The 26,092-nt window shown below is 44.0% G+C and overlaps 1 protein-coding gene across 4 annotated transcripts in view; it reads right to left on the bottom strand.

Annotated features, from left to right (window-relative positions):
* The window catches only part of LOC133395659 (casein kinase II subunit alpha'-like), a 73,074-nt gene that overhangs the window by 6,103 nt on the left and 40,879 nt on the right, over positions 1–26,092 (bottom strand). For 3 of the 4 annotated variants that reach the window (XM_061664772.1, XM_061664763.1, XM_061664781.1), the window contains exons 10-11: positions 12,611–12,711; positions 1,903–2,051 (exon numbers count right to left, since the gene is read on the bottom strand). In XM_061664772.1, coding sequence (XP_061520756.1) covers positions 1,903–2,051; positions 12,611–12,711 — 250 coding nt within the window. Of the gene's footprint in view, positions 1–1,902; positions 2,052–11,528; positions 12,296–12,610; positions 12,712–26,092 lie in introns of those variants that run through there. The other variant, XR_009767268.1, reaches the window with a different exon arrangement.

The following is a 26,092-nucleotide window of genomic DNA, read 5'->3' as shown; positions in this document are numbered from 1 at the left end:
GATTGTGTTATTTTATCATCACCAGTTTCTATGTATGAATTGTCAGATATATGTTTAACAATTGTGTGTGTGTGTGTGTGTTTAGTGGGACTTGTTTAAGTAGCCCAAAAATTTCAAGAAACAGGGAATCAGTGTATGTGCAAAACTAAGTGAACCCCCAGCTGCATCGGTGAAATCAAGCAGATAACACATGCTTAACATTTCGGCACTTATTAACTCATTTAAGCAGACCAAAAAAATAAAAGACTTCCTTGGGAAAGGGATTGGCCTGCACTATTTAATCGAGCGATAAATGCAACCAAACCAACTGTGGCAATACAAATCAACAAAACCGAGAGCAAAGAAGATAGCCGAGGACATAAATCTGGGGAGAGCTGTCAGACCATACTCCAAAGATTCCAGCTCCATCTATCCACTGTAAAACAAATAATCTACAAATGGACAGTCTTCAACATGACAGCAACTCTGGCAAAATTGGATGCCCATCAAAAGTATCACCCACAATAAATAAGTAAAAGCGGAGCCACACATCAGCTCCAGAGAGTTGCAGAACTCTGTGGTAGCATCTGGGAGAAATGTGCATGCGTCTATCATTAGACGAAAACAATAGCCGTGACATGGGAGGGTTTCTGGAAGGGAGCATCGGCTCTAAAATAAGATATAATAATAATAATAATGCCCTTTTCAACTTTGCCACTGAGTACTTGGACAAGCCAGAGACCTTTTGGAAGTCCTTTCTCTGGACAGACGGGTCAAAAATATAATTATTTGGTCACAATTAAAACCACCAGGTTTGGAGAAAAGCCAACATAGCATATTAGGTAAAGAACCTCCTCCCAATGGTGAAGCATGGTGGTGGAAATGTGAAGGTCCAGGGGGGCTTTACCACTTCTGGACCTGGATGTCTCCATCGTATCTTAGGTGAATGAATTTTCAGGCGGATAAAGAAATTCTTGACCAAAATCTCCTGTCCTCATTCAGGGAGTTCAAGTTGGGATGGAAATAGATTAAGGAACAAGACATCCAAAGCACTGCAGCAAAAGAACAAAGGAATGGCATCAGAGAAAGGATTTGTATTGTGAAGTGGCACAGTCCAAGTCTGGACACCTTAATCCAATTGAAATTTTGTGGCGAGAATTGAAGTTGGTACATACCAGATGTCACTCCAACCTCTCTCAACTGGCTGAGTTTTGCAAGAACTAGTGGGCAAAAATTCCCATAAGCAGATGTGAGAGATTGGTTATAGAGGTTACTATTGTCTGGTTGAAGTAATGGTTGCATAAGGAGGCGCCACAAGCTACTAATAGAAGGGTTCGCATACTTTTGCCTTTGTACACTAGACTGCCAAAAGTATTCGATCACCTGCTTTGACATATAGACTAAAGTGACATCCCATTCCAGAGGGTTCAATATGACATCGGTCCACCCTTTGCAGCTATCACAGCAACTCTTCAGGGAAGGCTGTTTAGGAGTGTGTTTATGGGAATTTTTGACCATTCTTCCAGAAGTGCATTTGTGATGTCACACACTGATGTTGGACGAGAAGTCCTGGCTCTCAGCCTCCGCTCTAATTTATCTCAAAGGTGTTCTTTGGGTTAAGGTCAAGACTCTGTACTGGCCAGTCAACTTCATCCACACCAAAGTCTCTCATCCATGTCTTTATGGACCGTGCTAGTTAGTTCTATTTTTTTTTCTTTTTATAAAGAGTGACCATGGCAGGAGGGTTCACAAACTTTCAAGCAGCACTGTATGTTCACTGAAAGGCGGCAATGTTGGAAGTTAACAAGCAATGATTTTACTATAACTGCATACAGTATATTTATATATTTCTAATTTATTAAAATCTGATTTTTATTGCACGTTACCACATCATCTAATTGACCTCTACAAGCTACCACTAACAAAAATATGGGTGCTTCATGGCCTCCAATGCTGTTAGTCTTTGCTGGTGGTCATAGCGCAGGAGTTTCTCCAGCAGGTCCAGAGCCTCAGGGCTCACGAGGTGTTGGTTCTCTGTCTGGACGAACTGCTCCCAATGCTTCTGTGTTTGCCTGAACACACAAAACAAATAATGTTCTTAATATTATGGTGGCAAAAGCTGAACAGAACTGAAAAATCTGGTTGGGCCATAAGTAGGGTTGTGGTTCACAGAGCTGACTTCGGTGCAACGGATGTGTAGCTGAACAGTCTATCAGTTACCTCTCAATGTGACTGACTGGTAATCAGTCCAGGGTGCACTTTGCCCTCAGCCAGGTAGGATAGACCCCAACACCTGCCGTGAGGCTCAAAAGCATAAGTGGTATTGGACAGTGGCTCCAAAAGTGTCATACAAGTACCACTAGTGGTATGTGGGCTCCTTTTAGTGATACATGAACTAATCAATGAAATAAATGGTGTGCATAACCCATGCATAATGCTACAGTGGCTTACTAATATATATGTATATATCGGCACGATGGACGACTGGTTAGAACGTCTGCCTCACAGTTCTGAGGACTGGGGTTCAATCCCCAGCCCCGCCTGTGTGGAGTTTGCATGTTCTCCCCGTGCCTGCGTGGGTTTTCTCCGGGCACTCCGATTTCCTCCCACATCCCAAAAACATGTATGGTAAGTTAATTGACAACTCTAAATTGCCCGTAGGTGTGAATGTGAGTGCAAATGGTTGTTTGTTTATATGTGCCCTGCGATTGGCTGGCAACCAGTTCAGGATGTATCCCGCCTCCTGCCCGATGATAGGTGGGATAGGCTCCAGCACACCCGCGACCCTAATGAGGAGAAGCGGCTCAGAAAATGGATGGATGGATGTATATATATATCCCAACGCGTTGTTGTCACTTAGGGGCTTAACTGTAGGTAAACCTACGGGACTAAATTTGGGCAATCTGCCAACACGCACTGGGCCACCGTGGCAGATTAGGGCCTATTCCTTCTTCATGGCAGTACAACAAAAAACACGGCCCTCGTGCCCCGGAGGCCAACGAGCCTCTACCTGCGGCAGCGGGCAGACAAGCTTGGCGACAGAGGGTGCTAAGAATCACCGGGTTAATTATGGCTGCTTACGGACAACGGACTTGGCTATGCTAGACCAGAATACGGTTACTCCTACAAACATTTAAGTCAAACCAAAGGACAATCTTTAGAAGTAGCAAGAGAGAAGCAAAAAAGACATAACGCATGAAATCTTACTTATGGAACGCTCAACGTGCGAACGCTAAAGGACAATTCTCGATTAGAAGAGCGACGACATGAGCTAGAAGCCATCAAATGGGATATAATTGGACTTGGTGAAATACGTCGGAAAGATGAAGCTATGCTGACTCTTGATAAGGGCCATCTTCTGTATTACAGAGGATCACAAAGCAGACGCAATGGTGGAGTTGGTTTCATTATTATTAAAAGTATCGGCAATTACGTTACCAGCATCAAAAGTGTTTCCGAGTCAATCGAAGCACAAATTTCGGATAGATGAAATCATTAAGGCCAATTTCGACTAGACATGGGTGACTTTTAATGCCAGGATTGGCTTTAACTCTGGCGAGAAATCAATTGGATCCTACGGAATAGGATCAAGAGACAAAAGAGGAGAACGCTTAATAGAATTTGCTGAACAAGAAGGCTTGTACTTTATCAATTCATTCTTTAACAAGAAATGGAACCGAAAGTGGAAACTGAAAGCAGGGAAATGCTGGAGGAACAGTTAGAAAGATGGAGGCATGCACTGGAAAGAAGAGGAATGAAGATTAGCCGAAGTAAAACAGAATATATGTGCATGAATGAGAGGGGTGGTGGGGGAAGAGTGAGGCTACAGGGAGAAGAGATAGCAAGGGTGGAGGACTTTAAATACTTGGGGTCAACCGTCCACAGCAATGGTGAGTGTGGTCAGGAAGTGAAGAAACGGGTCCAAACAGGTTGGAACGGGTGGAGGAAGGTGTCAGGTGTGTTATGTGACAGAAGAGTCTCTGCGAGGATGAAGGGCAAAATTTATAAAACAGTGGTGAGGCCAGCCATGATGTACGGATTAGAGAAAGTGGCACTGAAGAGACAACAGGAAGCAGAGTTGGAGGTGGCGGAAATGAAGATGTTGAGGTTCGCTCTCGGAGTGACCAGGTTGGATAAAATTAGAAATGAGCTCATCAGAGGGACAGCCAAGGTTCGATGTTTTGGAGACAAAGTTAGAGAGAGCAGACTTCGATGGTTTGGACACGTCCAGAGAAGAAATAGTGAGTATATTGTTAGAAGGATGATGAGGATGGAGCTGCCAGGCAAGAGAGCTAGAGGAAGACCAAAGAGAAGGTTGATGGATGTCGTGAGGGAAGACATGATGGCAGTTGGTGTTCGAGAGGAGGATGCAGGAGATAGGGTTACATGGAAAAGGATGACCCGCTGTGGCGACCCCTCAAGGGACAAGCCGAAAGGAAAAGAAGAAGAAGAAGGAACCGAAAGTGGACATGGATAAGCCCCAAAGGTAACACGAGCATCAGAGATTACTTCCTGTCCAACAACAAAGGGGTATTTACGGATTGCACCACCCTAAACAAATTTGACATTGGAACTGAGCACAGATTGGTTTGGGTCAAAGTGCAAATCAACTGCCAACTTGAACGAAAGAAACTTCTAAAGAGTAAGCTTACCAAATTAAACTCAATTCAAGAAAGAAGTGACCAGTTTCAAATATGTTTGGCTAATTGCTTTAAAGCTCTTCTAACACTGGAAGACAGATCTGACAACACACAATGACGAAATTGTAAACGGGATTGGTCAAACTGCACACAAAGTAGCGCCATCAACGAGAAAGACGACAACATCCAGAATATCTAAAGCTACTCTCGACTTAATGAAAAAGCAACGAGAAATGAAGAAAAGGGGCAGCATTATCAAAAAAAATTTATATGTTGAATTGTGCAAAACGATTCGGAAAAATAAGAAGAATTGAGAACTTAAAACGTTCGGCTTGTTCATAAAATGCTTGAAACTGGATACGGAATAAAAAACGTAAAACGTGCATTAATTCGCCACAAGAAAATAATTTTTGGTTTGAAAATGGAAGATGGAACGATAAGTCACAGCCGCCAAGAAATCGTACAACGAGTTAAAGAATTTTATACAAACATACAGTGACCTTCACCAAATGATCACTGGAAAGCTAGAAGCAGACCCAGTTCCATGTATCCTGAATGAAGAGGTTGAAAATGCTATCAGTTCACTTAAGGCCGGAAAAGCTTGTGGTCTGGATGAAATTTCTGTTGAAATGCTTAAAGCAGGAGGGAACGAACTTAATAAGATCCTTGTAAAACTATTTCAACGCTGCTTGGACTTGCAAGTAACACTGGCATCATGGAAAGAGGTAGAAATCCTTTTGCTTCATAAATCAGGCGATAAAATGGAACTAAGAAATGTTCGCCCAATAAGCCTGCTCTCAACGATTTATAGTCTTTGCAAAGCTAGTGGACAAACAAATTGGAATCAAACTCAAGCGGGGTTTCGTAGCGGTTTTAATACTGTGGACCACATATAGACAGTTCAACAAATAATCGAACAACACGAATACGAAATGCCTCTGTGTGTAGCCTTCATCCACTATGAAAAAGCGTTTGACTTACCACTTCGATACTGCAGGCGCTAGTAAATCAAGGGATAGGGCCGAGCTATATCAACATTCTACAATCAATATACGATTCTTCAGGTTCAATACGAATTGATGATGAAAGAATGCGAATAACTCCAGGAAAAGAGGTCCGGCAAGGCGACACACTGTCTCCGAAGCTATTTACAGCTTGCCTTGAGGAAATATTTAAAAAGCTCAATTGGGAATGAGAAGGACTAAAAATTAACAGCGCTTATTTGAGCCATCTCCGTTTTGCAGATTTGATTCTCCTACGATGCTGAACAACTATAGTGTCGTATTCAGGAAGTAGAGTTAGAAAGCCGTCGCTCAGGTCTGAAAATGAACAAAAGCAAAAGAAAAGTCATGTTCAATTGTTACTGTCCCCAAAAAGGTATCAAAATGGAGGACTGTCCTAGACGCCGTGGACAACTACATCTATTTAGGCCAACTTGTAACAATGGATGGAAATATAAACACTGAAGTTTAACGCCGCTTAAAGCTTGCCTGGCTGGCTTATGGAAGGCTTAGTGTTATATTCAAGAACAATCTTCCCATTTGCTTGAAAAGAAAAGTTTTCGATCAATGTATTTTACCAGTCCTCACTTACGGTAGTGAAACTTGGGACTACGAATGCCAAAGTTATACAAAGACTACATGTAACCCGAAGGAACATGGAACGCCAAATGTTGAAAATAAGCATTCGGGACAAGAAAAGATGCAGTTGGATAATACAGCAGTCGCGAGTTACCGGCATCATTCAAAAAATAAAAACCTTAAATGGAAATGGGCTGGCAACGTTGCCCGAAGAGCTGACAAAACGTGGACCACAGAAAATATCAATTGGATACCACTGGACACAAAGCGACCACGGCAAAGAAGTAAAAGTAGATGGATAGATGAAATCATTAAACACACTGGAATCCACTGGCAACAAATTGCAAAATGTCGTAGTAGTTGGAAACGTGAAGAAGAGGCCTTTCATCATCCTGCAGTGGATAGATAATGGCTGATGATATATATATATATATATACATATATATATGCAAATAATCATGAACTTAGAATTTTGTGGCTGCAACACATCCTAAAAAAGCTGGGACAGGGTCATGTTTACCACTATGTTACGTCACCTTTTCTATTAACAACATTCAGTAAACGTTTGGGAACTGAGGACACTAATTGTTGAAGCTTTGTAAGTGGAATTCTTTCCCATTCTTGCTGGATGTACAGCTTCAGCTGTTCAACAGTCCCGGGTCTCCGTTGTTGTATTTTACGCTTCATAATGCGCCATACATTTTCAATGGGAGACAGGTCTGGACTGCAGGCAGGCCAGTCTCGTACCCGCACTCTTTTACTACAAAGCCACACTGTTGTAACACGTGCAGAATGTGGTTTGGCATTGTCTTGCTGAAATAAGCAGGGGCGTCCATGAAAAAGACGCTGTATGTACCTTTCAGAATTAATGGTGCCTTCACAGATGTGTAAGTTACCCATGCCATTGGCACTAACACAGCCCCATACCATCACAGATGCTGGCTTTTGAACTTTGCGTCCATAACAGTCCAGATGTTTTTTTCCGCTTTGGCCCAGAGGACATGACGTCCACAATTTCCAAAAACAGGACACCTTTCCACTTTACATCAGTCCATCTTAGATGAGTTCGGGCCCAGAGAAGCCGGCGGCGTTTCTGGGTGTTGTTGATAAATGGCTTTTGATTTGCATAGTAGAGTTTTAAGTTGCACATACGGATGTAGCGCCGAACTGTATTTACTGACATTGGTTTTCTGAAGTGTTCCTGAGCCCATGTGGTGATATCCTTTACACATTGATGTCGGTTTTTGATGCAGTGCCGCCTGAGGGATCAAAGGTCAAGGGCTTTCAATGTTGGTTTTCGGCCTTGCCGCTTTTACATGCAGTGATTTCTCCAGATTCTCTGAACCTTTTGATGATATTATAGACCGTAGATGATGAAATCTGTAAATTCCTTGCAATTGTACGTTGAGGAACATTGTCCTTAAACTGTTGGACTATTTTCTTACGCACTTGTTCACAAAGAGGTGAACCTCATCCCATCTTTGCATGTGAATGACTGAGCAATTCAGGGAAGCTCCTTTTATACCCAATCATGGCACCCACCTGTTCCGAATTAGCCTGTTCACCTGTGGGATGTTCCAAACAGGTGTTTGATGAGCATTTCTCAACTTTCTCAGTCTTTTTTCCCATCTGTCCCAGCTTTTTAGGAACGTATTGCAGCCATAAAATTCTAAGTTAATGATTATTTGCTAAAAACAATCAAGTTTATCAGTTTGAACATTAAATATCTTATATATATATATATATATATATATATATATATATATATGTATATATACACACACACATATATACATATATATACAGACACACATATATACAGCGGCTGAGATAAGTATTTAACATCACCATTTTTCTCACTAAATATACTTCCAAAGGTGTTATTGACCTGAAAATGTCACAATATGTTGGGAACAATCCAAGTAATCCATACATATAAAGAAAGTAGAACAAATAACCTCAGAAATTGTTGTGTGTAAAAATGTGAAATGATACAGGGAAAAACATTGAACATATGAAGAAAGGGAGGTGCAAAAAGTCATGGAAAGCCAAGACAACACCTAAAATTTCAGCCCCTTGTCAGTGCAAATGAATATCAGCTGGTTCTGTCTTAGCAGATGGCTGACAATTACCAAGGTGTGAATCAAGACATCTCATGAATGGTAAGAGCAGAGAGCTGTCTTAAGACCACCAAAAACTAATTGTTGCAAAACATAACGATGGCATTGGTTACAGGCGCATGTCTAAGCTTCTGAACAGTGAGCACGGTTGGGGCCATAATACGTAAGTGGAAAGCCAATCATACCACCGTAACTTTGCCTCAAGGAAGGATGAATGGGCAAATGTACCAAAACATTCTTGACAAAAAGCTGCTGCAATCTACGAGGATGATGAAAATGAAACGAGGGTGGACATTTCAGCAAGATAATGATCCAAAACATACTGCCAAGGAAACTCTGAATTGGTTTCAAAGAAAAAAATAAAGCTGCTAGAATGGCCCAGCCAATCACCTCACTTGAATCTAATCGAAAATCTATGGAAAGAACTGAAACTCAAGGTCCACAAAAGAAGCCCACGGAACCTTCAATATTTGAAGACTCCTTGTGTGGAGGAAAGGGGCAAAATCATACCAGCGCAATGCATGCGACTAGTTTTTACACACCACCCCATATTGACAGAAAAAAACGGAATTGTTGACTGAAATAAAAAAACTGAAATATCACACAGCCAAATCACACAGCCAAAAGTATTCAGACCCTTTGCTCAGTATTTAGTAGAAATGCCCTTTTGAGCTAATGCAGCCATGAGTCTTTTTGGGAATGATGCAACAAGTTTTTCACATCTAAATTTGGGGATCCTATGCCATTCCTCCTTGCATATCCTCTCCAATTCTGTCAGGTTGGTTGGTGAACGTTGGGTGAATAGCCATTTTCAGGTCTCTCCAGAGATGCTTAATTGCGTTTAAGTCAGGGCTTTGGCCCACAGCATGATGCTGCCACCACCATGCTTCACTGTTGGCACTGTATTGGACAGGTGATGAGCCCTGGTTTTCTCCACACATGCCACTTAGAATTAAGGCCAACAATTTGTATCTTGGTCTCATCAGATCAGATAATCTTATTTCTCACCATCTTGGAGTCCTTCAGGTGTTTTTTTAGCAAACTCCATGCGGGCTTTCATGTGTCTTGCACTGAGGAGAGGCTTCCGTCGAGCCACGCTGCCATAAAGCCCCGACTGGTGGAGGGCTGCAGTGATGGTTGACTTTCTAGAACTTTCTCCCATCTCCCGACTGCATTTCTGGAACTCAGCCACAGTGATCTTTGAGTTCTCCTTCACCTCTCTCACCAAGGCTCTTCTCCCCCGATTGCTCAGTTTGGCTGGATGGCCAGCTCTAGGAAGAGTTCTGATCGTCCCAAACGTCTTCCACTTCAGGATTATGGAGGCTACTGTGCTCTTCGGAAGCTTAAGTGCAGCAGACATTTTTTTGTAACCATGGCCAGATCTATGCCTTGCCACAATTCTGTCTGTGAGCTCTTCAGGCAGTTCCTTTGACCTCATGATTCTCATTTGCTCCAACATGTACTGTGAGCTGTAAGGTCTTATATAGACAGGTGTGTGGCTTTCCTAATCAAGTCCAATCAGTATAATGAAACACAGCTGGACTCCAATGAAGGTGTGGAACCATCTCAAAGATTATCAGAAGAAATGGACGGGACCCGAGTTAAATATATGAGTGTCACAGAAAAGGTCTGAATACCTATGGCTGTGCGATATTTCAGTTGTTCTTTTTTAATAAATCTGCAAAGATTTCAACAATTAAATTGTTTCTGTCTATATGGGGTGCTGTGTGTAAATGTGGAAAAAAATGAAAAATGATTTCAGCAAATGGCTGCAATGCAACAGAGTGAAATATTTAAGGGGTCTGAATGCTTTCCGTACCCACTGTACAAACATACACAGAAATCGTGAAATTAAAAGTGCCTCGATATCGCTGTGGTCTTGTCTATATAATAGGCTGTTGTATTTAAAATTTAATTTTGGGCCGGCTATACGGAGCCACACCACTTAGCAAGGCTGCTGCAGCCAGGCTACAGCGCTCCGCTTCCTCATTAAGAGTATAAACGCACCCGATTGGACGCGTAACCCATGTGACCATTAGGGCACGCCAAAAAAAAAAAGAAAAGAACAAATACATTGATTGGCTGACTGGCCCACGTGACAAAAAAGCTGCGTTGGGAGGGATGCAGAAACCAGACATGCAAACACCAAAGGCATGAAAAAGGTGACCCAAAAAATAAATAAATAGATAAAAATAAAAAAAGAAACATTGTTCGGGGGGTATAGGGGGATCCCCTGGGGCCCCACAGAGAATTTGCTTTTTATTTCAACATAAATTAAGCACCCTGCTTGAGCCGTCACCTTATTGTGGTGGAAGGGTTTGTGTGTCCCAATGATCCTAATGAGGTAAGTTGTCTGGGGCTTTATGCCCCTGGCAGGGTCACCCATGGCAAACAGGTCCTAGGTGAGGGACCAGACAAAGCACGGCTCCAAAAACCCCTATGACGAGTACAATAAATGGATTCAGGTTTCCCTTGCCCGGACGCGGGTCACCGGGGCCCCCCTCTAGAGCCAGGCCTGGAGGTGGGGCTCGAAGGCGAGCGCCTGGTGGCCGGGCCTGCACCCATGGGGCCCGGCCGGGCACAGCCCAAAAGGGTAACGTGGGTCCCCCTTCCCATGGGCTCACCACCTGTGGGAGGGGCCATAGGGGTCGGGTGCAGTGCGAGCTGGGCGGTGGCCGAAGGCGGGGACCTTGGCAATCCGATCCCCGGCTACAGAAGCTGGCTCTAGGGACGTGGAATGTCACCTCTCTGGCAGGGAAGGAGCCCGAGCTGGTGTGTGAGGTCGAGAAGTTCCGACTAGATATAGTCGGAATTGCCTCCACGCACAGCTTGGGCTCTGGTACCAGTCCTCTCAAGAGGGGTTCGACTCTCTGCCACTCTGGAGTTGCCCACGGTGAGAGGCGCAGAGCAGGTGTGGGTATACTTATTGCTCCCCGGCTCGGCGCCTGTACGTTGGGGTTCACCCCGGTGGACGAGAGGGTAGCCTCCCTTCACCTTTGGGTGGGGGGACGGGTCCTGACTGTTGTTTGTGCCTATGCACCAAACAGCAGTTCAGAGTACCCACCCTTTTTGGAGTCCTCGGAGGGGGTGCTGGAGAGCGCTCCCGCTGGGAGGAAGATCTTGTCGTGTGTGTGCTGGATTCTAATACTGTAAAAGTGGCTAAAATCAATTTTTAAGTCTGATGTCAATGTTTTGCATTGGACGCTTACTCGTGGTTGAAGAAGCACGCAACGCAGGGCAGCCGGATTCCTCGGTAATCTGCTGGTGTTGTGTCCTCCCTTTTAGATGTTGTCCTATATCTTTGGCTTTGCGCCCAGTAAATTCCAGGGAGAACAGCTGGATGATCCATTAGGGTTTCCACAGTCCACATCCGTCCTCTTTGTTGCGCTAAGTCGCTGTCTGTAAGCACACTTCTGCTCACCATTTTAAGACATCCGTAGAGTGGTTTCATTCCTCGACTGTCCATTTACATCCGCATACACTTCAAGACGGTGGAGTTTCGTTTCCAGTTTCTCTATCAGTCCATGGTAGTCCTCAGTGGAATAGAGAGGCATCTTGTTGCTGGTCTCATTGCCAATAGCAGGCCTGCGCTAATTAGCAGGCCACACTCACGCGTAAGGGGGTATCAAAAACAAATATTGGAATATGGCAACAACTGACCGCATCTTCAAAAAAAGTAAAGTCACAAAAGTTTAAAAATATCCAGGAGTCGCTTCTTCCAATTTCCTTGGAAGAATAAAAACAAGCTTATCAGCAGGAAAAAATGCAAACAGAGGCGTAGCAAGCATAGCGAGCAGGAAAGCGTCTGCACTGTACGAGAGCGAGAAGCAGTGTACATTGTGGTGGTAGCCTTTGACCAGCATGTCTAGGTCGTACCGAGCACCCTACTCTATATGACTTATCTTCGGAGAAGAGGCGTCTGTGTATAGAGATGAGGTCCTGGTACTGTCAGGGAACAACTTTGTGATGAGCACAGCTAAAACCAAAGAATAATAAAACACATACAGCTATAATATTAATCCTATTCAGTGTCACACAGGAAGCTGCAGGTTGGACTAATCACCAGGCAATCACAAGGCAACTGTGAAGAGCACTGAGTGAGAATTGAAGTGAGGCCAGATGCTACTGCAATAGTAAACATACATTTTGAGTTAGCTGAAACAGAAAAGCTTGAATGACAAACTACAATAGCATGAGAAATGTTGTATATAATAATAATTACACTTTCCACATTTATTACAATGACAATAAATCGATCTAACAAACCAATGAGAATTATGCCAAAACTTACCGTCCCAGCAGATCTTTGAAGTGAGTGTTCAGTTCTATGTGGTACTTGTGCAGGTAGCTGAAAAGCTCGTCAGTGCCAAGAACCTTAGCAATGCGAACCAACTGGGAAAAAAAATAAATAAAGCAATTGGATTTTTTTTTATTTCCACAAACTACACTTATTTCAGTTACAATAAATATTACTAAGTTTACCTACACCGACATTTCTAGGCAGTTTATGATAAGGTGCAATAAAAATACCAATTACGAACTGGATTTCTGCATGAATTAGTCATAAAAAGTGATCTGGTTTTTATTGGACACACCATGCAAACATTCGCAGTGCACTTGGCCAATTACTTCTCAGAGAGCTAATTGGAGTCAGGAGTCAGCCAATTTGGAGTCTAATCCAGGGGTCACTAACTTGGTGCCCATGGGCACCATGTAGCTCCCATGGGCCACATGAGTAGGCCGCGGGCCTGTTCTGAAAATAGCTCCCCAGAGACGGGATATTGTGATTTTCTCAAAATATTTAAGAAGTGATCATTTTAAAATGTAAACCCTGGCAGAAATTAATGGAAATAAAGTGTTGCATATTGATATTTATTCATTCATTCATCTTCTGTACCGCTTCTCCTCACTAGGGTCGTGGGCGTGCTGGAGCCTATCCCAGCTAACTCTGGGCGAGAGGCGGGGTACACCCTGAACTGGTCGCCAGCCAACCGCAGAGCACATATAAACAAACAACCATTCACACCTATGGCAATTTACCATCTTCAATTAACCTACCATGCATCATTTTGGGATGTGGCAGGAAACCTGAGTACCCGGAGAAAACCCACAGAGGCATGGGGAGAACATGCAAACTCCACACAGGCGAGGCCGGATTTGAACCCGGGTCCTCAGAACTGTGAAGCAGATGTGCTAACCAGTTGTCCACCAATCATGAACATGGTCAAGTGAAGTCAATTTTTCCATTGAAAGCCTCAAGGTGAAAGTAGAGGAACCACTCCTCAAATTGCAAACAATTCTGCCCAAAGAGGTCTGTGAAAAGGTAATCACATTTACAACCAAAGCCCAGCTTGCTCAGCATAACAAAACCAAAACAAGACCAACAAGAAAGTTTCAGAAATTACAACCGAACCATAACACCTCCACTTCACAATTGCTTACGTGGAGGCAAAAAAATGGGAACTCAGCTTATAATGAATTACTCAATACATGGGTAAAAACCTTGTCAGACAGAAAATTTACCCAATCAGAAGGAGGTGTTGGCCAAAGGTTTGAATTTTCCTGTGACCACAACAACTTCCAATAGTTGATGAATTAACAGAAACCTAAGATGAACAAATCAGGTTAAAAGTGTCTGCAGCACTTTCGAATGCCAAAGCCCCAACCTCCAACCTCTCCCTAGAGCAGGGGTGGCCAACCCGCGGCTCGCGAGCCTCATGCGGCTCTTTAACTAGTTTCATGCGGCTCTTCAGGAGCTGTCACATGACATGCGTCAAAAATGAACTGAGAGTTTGTGTGTGTGAGACAGTGCACACAATGTTAACTGTTGAAAATTACTGATATTATCATGTTGGTGTGGTTATTTTCATGAGATCTGGCTGAGCAGAGGTCTGTGTATGCGTGCATACATGATTAAAAGATGATGTTCATGTGTACCCATGTGTATGATGTGGCTCTTTTCAGTTACACAGAAAAAAAAGTGGCTCTTAGTCTCTGACTAGTTGGCCACCCCTGCCCTAGAGGAAAGAAAAGCATTAAAATTGCTGAACTAGGATGAAAATAGCTCCCCAGAGACGGAATATTGTGATTTTCTCGAAATATTTAAGAAGTGATCATTTTAAAATGTAAACCCTGGCAGAAATTAATGGAAATAAATTAATGGAAATATTGATATTCATTCATTCATCTTCTGTAACCATAGGTGAGGGTAGGAACGTAGATAGACCGGTAAATTGAGAGCTTCGCCTTTCGGCTTAGCTATTCTTTACCACAACGGACCGATACAAAGTCCGCATCACTGCAGACGCTGCACCGATCCGCCTGTCGATCTCCCGTTCCATTATTCCCTCATTCGTGAACAAGACCCCAAGCTACTTGAACTCCTCCACTTGGGGCAGGATCTCATCCCCGACCTGGAGAGGGCATGCCACCCTTTTCCGACTGAGGATCATGGTCTCAGATTTTGAGGTGCTGATTCTGATCCCAGCCGCTTCACACTCGGCTGCGAACTGCTCCAGTGAGAGTTGGAGGTCACGGCTTGATGAAGCCAACAGAACCACATCATCTGCAAAAAGCAGAGATGCAATACTGAGGCCACCAAACCGGATCCCCTCTACTCCTTGGCTCTGCCTAGAAATTCTGTCCATAAAAGTTAGAAACAGAATCGGTGACAAAGGCAGCCTTGGCGGAGTCCAACCCTCACCGGGAACGAGTCCCACTTACTGCCAGATATGCGGACCAAACTCTGACTCCGGTCGTACAGGGACCGAACAGCCCGTATCAGGGGGTTCGGTACCCCATACTCCCGAAGCACCCTCCACAGGACTCCCCGAGGGACACGGTCGAACGCCTTCTCCAAGTCCACAAAACACATGTAGACTGGTTGGGCGAACTCCCATGCACCCTCGAGGACCCTGCCGAGGGTGTAGAGCTGGTCCACTGTTACAAGGCCAGGAAGAAAACCACACTGCTCCTCCTGAATCTGAGATTCGACTTCCCGACGGACCCTCCTCTCCAGCACCCCTGAATAGACCTTACCAGGGAGGCTGAGGAGTGTGATCCCCCTGTAGTTGGAACACACCCTCCGGTCTCCCTTCTTAAAAAGGGGGACCACCACCCCAGTCTGCCAATCCAGAGGCACTGTCCCCGATGTCCCCGCAATGTTGCAGAGACGTGTCAACCAGGACAGCCCAACAACATCCAGAGCCTTTCGGTACTCCGGGCGAATCTCATCCACCCCCGGGGCCCTGCAACCGAGGAGCTTTTTAACTACCTCGGTGACCTCAAACTCAGAGATAGGAGATCCCGCCTCAGAGAACCCACACTCTGTTTCCTCATGGGAAGGCGTGTCGGTGGAATTGAGGAGGTCTTCGAAGTATTCTCCCCACCAACTCACAACGTCCCGAGTTGAGGTGAGCAGCGCCCCATCCCCACTATACACAGTGTTGGTGGTGCACTGCTTTCCTCTCCTGAGACGCCGGATGGTGGACCAGAATTTCCTCGAAGCCATCCAGAAGCCTCACCGAACTCCTCCCATACCCGAGTTTTTGCTTCAGCGACCACCAGAGCTGCATTCTGCTTGGCCAGCTGGTACCCATCAGCTGCCTCAGGAGTCCCACAGGCCAAAAAGGCCCGATAGGACTTCTTCAGCTTGACGGCATCCCTGGTTCGGGGATTGCCACCACGACAGGCACCGACCACCTCACGGCCACAGCTCTGGTCGGCCGCCTCAGCAATGGAGGCGCGGAACATGGTCCGCTCAGACTCGATGTCCCCCACCTCCCCTGGAACATGAGCAAAGTTCTGTCGGAGGTTGGAGTTGAAACTCCTTCTGACAGGGGATTCTGCCAGATGTTCCCAGCAGACCCTCACAATACGTTTGGGCCTGCCACGTCGGACCTGCAGCTTCCCCCACCATCGGAGCTAACTCACCACTAGGTGGTGATCAGTTGACAGCTCCGTCCCTCTCTTCACCCGAGTGTCCAAGACATGCAGTCCGATGACACGACCACAAAGTCGATCATCAAACTGCAACCTAGGGTGTCCTGGTGCCAAGTGCACGTGTGGACACCCTTATGCTTGAACATGGTGTTCGTTATGGACAATCCGTGACGAGCACAGAAGTCCAATAACAGAACACCCACATCCTCCCAATCACGCCCTTCCAGGTCTCACTGTCATTGCCCACGTGACCATTGAAGTCCCCCAGCAGGACGATGGAGTCCCCAGCAGCAGCGCTCTCCAGCACCCCCTCCAAGGACTCCAAAAAGGGTGGGTACTCTGAACTGCTGTTTGGTGCATAGGCACAAACAACAGTCAGGACCCGTCCCCCCACCCGAAGGCGGAGGGAGGCTACGCTCTCGTCCACCGGGGTGAAGCCCAACGTACAGGCGCCGAGCCGGGGGGCAATAAGTATACCCACACCTGCTCGGCGCCTCTCACCGTGGGCAACTCCAGAGTGGAAGAGAGTCCAACCCCTCTCGAGAGGACTGTACCAGAGCCCAAGCTGTGTGTGGAGGCGAGTCCGACTATATCTAGTCGGAACTTCTCAACCTCACACACCAGCTCGGGCTCTTTCCCTGCCAGAGAGGTGACATTCCACGTCCCTAGAACCAGCTTCTGTAGCCGGGGATCGGATCGCCAAGGTCCCCGCCTTCGGCCACCCAGCTCACACTGCACCCGACCCCTATGGCCCTTCCCACAGGCGGTGAGCCCATGGGAAGGGGGACCCACGTTACCCTTTCAGGCACCATCAACACTGGACCCAGGGCCCATGGGTGCAGGCCCGGCCACCAGGCGCTCGTCTTCGAACCCCACCATCAGGAATATTCTAAAGCTTCTTGAGCCATCACCTTGTCGTGGTGGAGGGGTTTGTGTGTCCCAGTGATCCTAGGAGCTAAGTTGGCTGGGGCTTTATGCCCCTGGCAAGGTCACCCATGACAAACAGGTCCTAGGTGAGGGACCAAACAAAGCACGGCTCAAAGACCCCTAATGATGACGACAAACAATGGACTTCGTTTTCCCTTGCCCGGACGTGGGTCACCGGGGCCCCCCACTGGAATAATAATTATATAATGATATAATACAACCAGTTCAGGGTGTACCCCGCCTCCTGCCCAATGATAGCTGGGATAGGCTCCAGCGCGCCCGCAACCCTCGTGAGGAGAAGCGGCTCAGAAAATGGATGGATGGATTATATAATAAGTATTCACACCCTTGGCTTCATATTTTGTTGAAGCACCTTTGGCAGCAATCACAGCCTCAAGTCTACTTGGGTATGTCTCTACAAGCTTGGTACACCTGTTTTGATGCATTTTCTCACATTTTTCTCTGCAGATCCTCTCAAGGTCAGTCAAGTTGTATGGGCAGCATCTGTGGCCAGCCATTTTTAGATCTTCCAGATATGTTCGATTGGATTCAAGTCCGGGCTCTGGGTGGGCCACTCAAGGACATTCACAGGCTGCTCCTGAAGCAACTCCTTTGTTATCTTGGCTGTGTGCTTTGGTTCATTGTCGTGTTGGAAGGTGAATCAACGCCCTAGTCTGAGTTCCAGAGCACTCTGTAGTAAGTTCTCGAAGAATTTCTCTATATTTGGCAGCTGTCATCTGACCCTCTCTGCGGACTAGTCGCCCAGTTCCTGCAGCAGAAAAACAGCCCCACAGCATGACGCTGCCACCACCATGCGTCATAGTACGGATTGTTGTTAGCCAAGTGATGAGCAGTGTCCAGATATGACACTTGCAATTCAGGCCAAAAGGTTCTATTTTGGTTTCATCAGACCAGAGAACTTTGTTTCTGCAGGTCTGAGAATCCTTAAGTTGCCTTTTGGCAAACACCAAGCAGGTTGCCATGTGCCTTGTAGTGAGAAGTGGCTTGCGTCTGGCCACTCTCCCCTAAAGGCCTGATTGGTGGAGTGTGTTAGCAATGGTTGACCTTCTGGATGGTTCCATCTTCGCAAGGGAACACTGGAGCTCCACCTTAGTGACCATACGGTTCTTGTTCACCTCTCCGACCAAGGCCCTTCTTCCCCGGTTACTCGGCTTGGTCGGACAGCCAGACCTAGAAAGGGTCCTGGTGGTTCCAAACTTCTTCCATTTCCGAACAATCGAGACCACAATGCTTTTTGGGACCTTCAATGCTGTTGAAATTCTTTTGTAGTCTTCCCAAGATTTGTGGCTTGTCACAATCCGGTCTCTGAGATTTACGGACAATTACTTAGACTTCACTGCTTGGTTTCGGCTCTGATATGCACTGCCAACTATGAGACCTTATATTGACTGGTGTGTGCCAAATGATGGTCAATCAACTGAATTTACCAGAGGTGGACTTAATTTAAGTTTTAGAAGCATCGCAAGGATGATCAGTGGAAATCAGATGCAACTGAGTTTAAGTTTGAGTGTCATAGCAAAGGGTGTGAATACTTATGTACATATTACATTTTTTGTGGAAAAAAAACAAACAAAAAAAAACAATTCTAAAAATGTGCTGCACGGTGGGCGACTGGTTAGCACATCTGCCTCACAGTTCTAAGGACCGGGGTTCAAATCCCGGCCTCACCTGTGTGGAGTTTGCATGTTCTCCGTGCCTGCGAGGGTTTTCTCCCGTTATTTTATGTAGATTTTTTTCTTTAAAGAAAACTATCCTCAAATGAGGTTTAGAATAACTCTGTAACATAGCAAAAGGTGAAGTGGTGTGAATACTTTCTGGTGGTACTGTATGGCCGCTCCCATCCACTCACAGACTCACTCTTTCTGTGATCACTGTGGGTTTTTCTTTCATTAACAAAGGGGTACCAATAATTATCCACATGTAGATTTCCCATTTGTAACTGCATGAACAACTCATTTTATGCTTGCTCTTAAATGCAACGCTGACGCAAGCCAATCACGAACCTCATTTTATGTTAGCCGTGAATGACAGCTGAAGGCGGCCAATGACAAACATCCGAGGTTGGTAGCAACGAGGAAGAGAAGCAGTCAGGTACGTACTTCCCACACAGCGGGGAATTTATAAAGTAAGCGGACGGTCTCCAAAAAAAATATTATTTTTAAATTAAAAAATACATTTCTAGTCTCTAAACTAGAGCGAAGTGTTGAGCTGTGCAGATTGTGATCACTTAGCAAAAATTGCAGGGAGGCATGAAGCATGTGTGTTTGCTTTTTAACAATCTGTTATACAAGTTCAGTTAAGGTATACAGACCCCTTCCAAAAAAAATTAATATCATGGAAGTTTATTTATTTTCATAATTCCATTCAAAAAGTTAAACTTTCATAGACTATAGATTCAGGGCCCACAATTTCAAGTATTTGTTTATTTTTACAACATTTGGGCTTCTAGCTCATAAAACCCACGAAATCAGGAATTCAAAAAATTAGAATACTGTGACGAAATCAGCCCAAATTTTGCAGGCCATAAATGTTTTAAATGGAGTGTCACACACATCATCTAATAAACTCAAAGCACCTGAACAGGTTTCCCCAGGTCTCATTAAATTGCTTCAGTTTGGTACAATTGTCTCAGTTGGGTTCAATATGGCGAAGACTGCAGACTTCACAACTAGCCAGAAGACCATCACTGATACCCTCTCCATAGGATGGGTAAGACACAAAAGTACATATCGTGGGGCAAAAAAAGTATTTAGTCAGCTACCAATTGTGCAAGTTCTCCCACTTAAAAAGATGAGAGAGGCCTCTAATTTTCATCCTAGGTATACCTTACCTAAGAGAGACAAAAGGAGAAAAACAATTCCAGAAAAATCGCGTCATATTTTTTAGCAATTTTTAGCAATTATTGGAAAATGGACGACATACATGACAATAACCTGCCCTACTCTTCTTCTGATTGGCTAGCACCAAGACAACACTCGTACTTTTAGTGGATGATTTGCTGAAGCATTGAGCAACACACACAAACACACACACGGCTTGAAATATATATATTTTTTCTTTGAAGAGCAGTTTTGCTAATCATTTCTTCATTGAGCAACTTTCTAATTTTGAGGAACAATTTTTTTGCATCTTAATTGCACAGGGACCCAAAGCAAGGATTTTATGAAACAATAAAAATATGACAATATAATGGGGGAGTTGAATGTAGGGCTGCCTCGAATGTATATTTTAGTACTCGAGTATCATACTGAATACCGTACTTTCACGACCATAAGGCGCACTTAAAAGTCTTACATTTTATCCAAAATGGACGGGGCGCCTTATAATCCCTTATGTGTGCACAGAGTTCCAAAATCTGTAAATGTTGAGGTGACTGATGAGCGCTCCGCTTGACTGACTGGGAGCATTTCCTGCCAACACGCTGCTTATATAGAGGAAAGGCGGACGTGACTGAGGACCGCATGCGGACGTTAAAGGGGGATGGGTGCACGTGAAAGAGGACCCTAAAGGCACGCCCCCAGTAGGTATATAGCGCCGGTATGAGCATTGTGCAAAACAACATCGGTTTGGCTAAGGACCCCCGAAAATGACACCTACGAAGAGACGAAGCACAGTTTAAACTGCAAACTATCAGTTATGCAGAGGAACATGTGAATTGAGCAGCCGCAAGAGAATTCAAGATCAACGAATCCATGGTTCGCAAGTGGAGGAAGGAAGAAAACGAGCTTCGCCAAGTCAAGAAGACGAAGCGCCGAGCGAGTTACACCACCATATGTGAATGGATTGTGGATGCCTGGCCTAAGGTATCTGTTTTGACTGTTGTCCGAGCTTTTGCTAAAACCGCCCCCCCGGCACCGAGACTGACTCAGACAATGACGAGAGGGAACCCGGCATGTTTGATGGAGAACTTGCCCACCTGTTCATTTCGGATACAGATGATGAGGACTTTGCTAAATTTGTGGATGAGGATTGATCAAAAAGTACAACCGAACATGGCAGTTGAGGCCCAATGGTTAAGATCATCGCCTGCCACCGTGGGGGACCTAGGTTCAAGACCCCGACTGGACCATTCGCCAACATCCCCTGGACTCACGGCTGGGGTGTCCTTGAGCAAGACACTGATACCCCAAAATCCCGCAGCCTTTTTAAAAACATACACTAGCATGCATGCTACCGTATGTTTTAAGCTAGCGTATGTTTTACCATGCCTGCACCCAATAATACGGTGCGCCTTATGTATGTGTTAAATACAGAAACAGATCCCGTAACTGAGACTGCACCTTTTAATACGGTGCGCCTCATGGTTGTGAAAATAGGGTATTCTATCAAACAATCGATTATTGGGATAAACTATATTTTTGCTTGGTTAAAGCATTATGAATTGATTATGAATACATAAGAGAAAATACGACCCTTCACTTAACATACGACGAATTGAATGCCTTTCTTACAGCGGCTGAAATAAGTATTTAACACGTCACCATTTTTCTCATTAAATATATTTCCCAAAATGCTATTGACAAGAAAATTTCACCAGATGTTGGGAACAACCCAAGTAATCCATGCATAAAAAAGTAGCACAGATAAACTCAGAAATTATGTGTAATAATGTGAAATAACGCAAGGAAAAAGTATTGAATACGCCAACTGGTATTTATTTAATACTTTGTACTAAAGTCTTTGTTTGCAATGACAGCCTCCTGTATGGAGGAACGAGTCGCATTCATTGCTCTGGTGTGATTTTGGCCCATTCCTCCACACAAGCAGTCTTCAAATCTTGAAGGTTCCGTGGGCTTCTTTTATTGACCTTGAGTTTCAGTTCTTGCCAAAAATTGCAATTGGATTAAAGTCAGGTGATTGGCTGGGCCATTCTAGTAGCTTAATTTTTTTTCTTTGAAACCAATTGAAAGTTTCCTTGGCAGTATGTTTTGGATAATTATCCTGCTGACATGTCCACCCTCGTTTCACTTTCATCATCCTCATAGATGGCAGCAAATTTATGTAAAGAATGTCTTGGTCATTTGCCCATTCATCCTTCCTTCAATAATGTGAAGTTCACCAGTAGCATTTTCTGAAAAGCAGCCACACACCATCAGGTTCCCACGTCCAAACTTCACTGTTGGTATGGTGTTATTATGGTGATGTGCAATGCAATTTCTCCTCCAAACGTGGTGTGCATTATGGCATACAAACATTTCAATTTTGCTCCTATCCGACCAGACTATATTCTCCTAGTATTTAACTGGCTTGTCCAAATGTTGTTCAGCAAACTTTAAACGAGCTTTAAGATGCTTTTTTTTTTTTGCTTGTGTGGTGAGCATGCATTCAGGCCATGGCGGTGGAGTACATTACTCACTGTTTTCCTTGTGACAACAGTACCTGCAAATTCCATATCTTTTTGAAGCTCTCCACAGGTGGTCATTGGCTCTTGGACAACTCTTCTGATTATTCTTTGCACTCCTCTGTCAGAAATGTTGCGAGGAGCACCTGATCGAGGCAAATTTATGGTGCTAAGATTGGCTCTACACTTATGTATTATGCCCTTATGGCGGTGGTCTTGAGATAGCTCTTTGCTTTTAACCATCATGAGATATGTCTTTACTCCCACCTTGGCAATGAGAGCTTTTTGTAGGCCATCAATTAGGACTGAACCAGCTGAGATTCATTTGCACTGACAAGGGGCTGGATTGCTGTTTGATTACACTGGGGAACATCATTTTTGTTGAGTTAGGTCTGACAGCTGTTTTTAACAAATTTTTGGGTGCGGAATCCAAAACTGGTCTCTTTTGCTCTATCACGTCAAGTTTTTGAACTTTAGATCCCCATTTTCTTAAAAAAATATTAAAATACTGCACTGAACAGATATGTGCTTGTTTTATAAAACTTTTCAAATATTGACATACGATGAAATATGAAAGAAAAAGGCATGACTCCAATGTTTATTTAACACTTATGTTTTACAAAGGATATGGCACAAATCCTCTTAATTCCTACAATGCTAGCTTTCTGTTTGCAGATATTGACAGTACTGACCTATTGGGAGCTGCACACCACTCACCACACTGTCTCAATTGTGACTGCACAAACAAGTTGTCACATAGCTGTAGTCCAATCGTAATCAGTTGGCAAGTCTTACTACAGCTAATCAGTGGAATGTTGCTTATCTGGAGGGTAAGCTGTAGAGAAAAGAACTGACTGCAATTTTGGAACCAGCATGACAATTTTAGTTTTAATCAGCATAAAAATCTAACTGAACAGATTTTTATTTTTAAAAATTGTTCCCCATTGTTATGCTAGATTTTAGGTGTTTAGGTGTTTTCATGCCTTTTTGCACCTCCCTTTCTTCATGTGTTCAATACTTTTTTCCATGTCTCATTTCACATTTTTACACACAACCTAATTTCTGAGCTTATTTGTTCTACTTTCTTTTTATGTATGGATTACTTGGGTTGTTCCAAACATCTGGTGAAAGTTCCAGGTCAATAGCACCTTTGCAAATATATTTAGTGAGAAAAATTGTGATGTGTTAAATACTTATTTCAGCCGCTGTATATAATCAACAGTTTTTAATTCTTGAATTCTAATTGTTCATAAAATATATTGCATTATTATGATTATTATTATTTTAAAGCATTAGCAGCCTTTCATCTTCACTTAAGCAGCTAGCATTTTGTGACATAATAATAAATTAGGTTGACAGCTCTGCATTTATGAGCTTAGACCAGCTGACTAGGAATAAGAAACTTATTCTTTGTTCTACTACTAGTTTTGGAAGTGTTCTATTTGTTCAAATTAAAATGAAGAAACCACAAGCGAAACATATTTCCATCATCTCCCTTCACCACAACCCTCTTCTGTTTCGATACGTGATGATGATCTATTTTACTCTTACTCCTCTATAGCCACACTTGCCAAATTTTCACCGACTTGACTCAAAGTTTTGCCACTTTGAGATCATCAGATTGGCGAGACTGCTTCTGGAAAGTACTCACAGCGTTTCACTTTTTCCACATTTTGTTATGTTACAGCCTGGAATAAATAAATTTTTTCTCAACACCCCATAGTGACAATGTGGAAAAGGTTTTTTGAAAGTTGCGCAAATTCATTAATAATAATAATAATAAAAAAGACATCACATGTAGCCAAGATTGGCACACCTATCTTTGGGCCGTTTTGCCCATTCCTTTTTGCAGCACCTCTCAAGCGCCATCAGCTTGGATGGGGAGCGTTGGTACACTGCCATTTTCAGATCTCTCCAGAGACGTTTGCTCGGATTAAAGTCTGGGCTCTGGCTGGGCCTCTCAACAACATTCACAGAGTTGTCCTGAAGCAACTCCTTCGTGATGCCTGGCATTCACGCCAAAGAGTTCAATCTTTGTCTCATCAGACCAAATAATTTTCTCTCTCATGGTTTGAGAGTCCTTCAGGTGTCTTTTGGCAAACTCCAGGTGGGCTGCCATGTGCCTTTTAATCTTTTCTGTCTGGCCACTCTACCATACAGGCCTGATTGATGGAGTGGTGCAGAGATGGTTGTCCTTCTTAAACAGCGTGACCATTGGGTTTTTAGTCACCTCTCTGACTAAAGCCCTAATCCCCCAATTGCTCAGTATAGACAGGCGGCCAGCTCTAGGAATAGTCCTGGTGGTGCGGAACTTCTGCCATTAATGGATGACACAGGCCACTGTGCTCATTGGAACATTCAAAGCACCAGAAATTTTTCTATATCCTTCCCCAGTTTTGTGCCATGAGACAATCCTGTCTCGGAGGTCTACAGGTAGCTCCTTTGACTTTATGGTTGGTTTGTGCTCTGACATGCACGGTCAACTGTGGGACCTTATAGAGACAGGTGTGTGCCTTTCCACATAATGTCCAATCAACTGAATTTACCATAGGTGGACTCCAATTAATCTGTTGAAACCTCTCAAGGAGGATCAGGATCACCTGAGCTCAATTTTAAGCTTTGTGGCAAAGGCTGTGAATGCGTATGTACATGTGGTTTCTTAGTTTTTTTATTTGTAATAAATTTGCTCAATAAAAAAAAATTAAAAAATAAAATAAAAAGATTCACATCCTTATGGGGTGTTGTGTGTAGAATTTTGAGGGAAAAGAATATGTATTCCATTTTGGAATGAGGCTGTAACAAAAGTGAAGCGCTGTGAATACTTTCCGGATGCACTGTACATCACACAGTGACTACACTGAGCATGAAGCACACTATACTGTATGTACCACTATGGTTGCATTATACTTTCCTTGTCAAGGTAAAAAAATAATAATAATCCACACATTCGACGGTACTCATAATTAAAAGAGAAACTCCACGGCCCGCAGGGCTAACGTTATGTTAATACACCGACGTTAAGATCACTGATTTGCGCGATGTTAACTTCTCTCAGGTCCCTCAATGCGGCGCCATACTCGGCAGGGAGAAATGCCCGTTTTACAATGAACGGGTGCTCGCCTTGAATTTCGCAATGAAATTCTAGCACACTTTCATCATTTGCCTTCTCTCTCTCTTCTCAATTCAGTGTCGCATTTTGCAACCATTGTGTTCCCGCTCAACAACCGAATAACTTCACTTCCACGTCCATACATCGGTGACGTAAGCGTGTTGTGTCACCTACTGTAAGGCCCTGCCTGCTTCAGTCTTCGTGACAGTCTCCGCGATAAAGCTGATTTGCAGTTTTGTTTTTCCAATTCGTTTTATGATGTGCAAAATGTGAATTTTGACCCATAAACTGCGATGCGAGACCACTTAATTCGAGCCTTGCACACATATTTAGGTAAGCAATGTTGTGCGTCTGTGGATGCAGAGTCACCATGCTTTACGTGTCCCTGATCATTTTTGTGCATCTCAGAAGCGTGATTCACATCAAACGAGATC

The sequence above is a fragment of the Phycodurus eques genome, chromosome 2 (assembly GCF_024500275.1).
Source record: "Phycodurus eques isolate BA_2022a chromosome 2, UOR_Pequ_1.1, whole genome shotgun sequence".
In the NCBI taxonomy this organism is placed as follows: domain Eukaryota; kingdom Metazoa; phylum Chordata; class Actinopteri; order Syngnathiformes; family Syngnathidae; genus Phycodurus; species Phycodurus eques.
The sequence above is the reverse complement of the archived record's forward strand: the minus strand, read 5'-3'. Positions and strand labels throughout refer to the sequence as shown.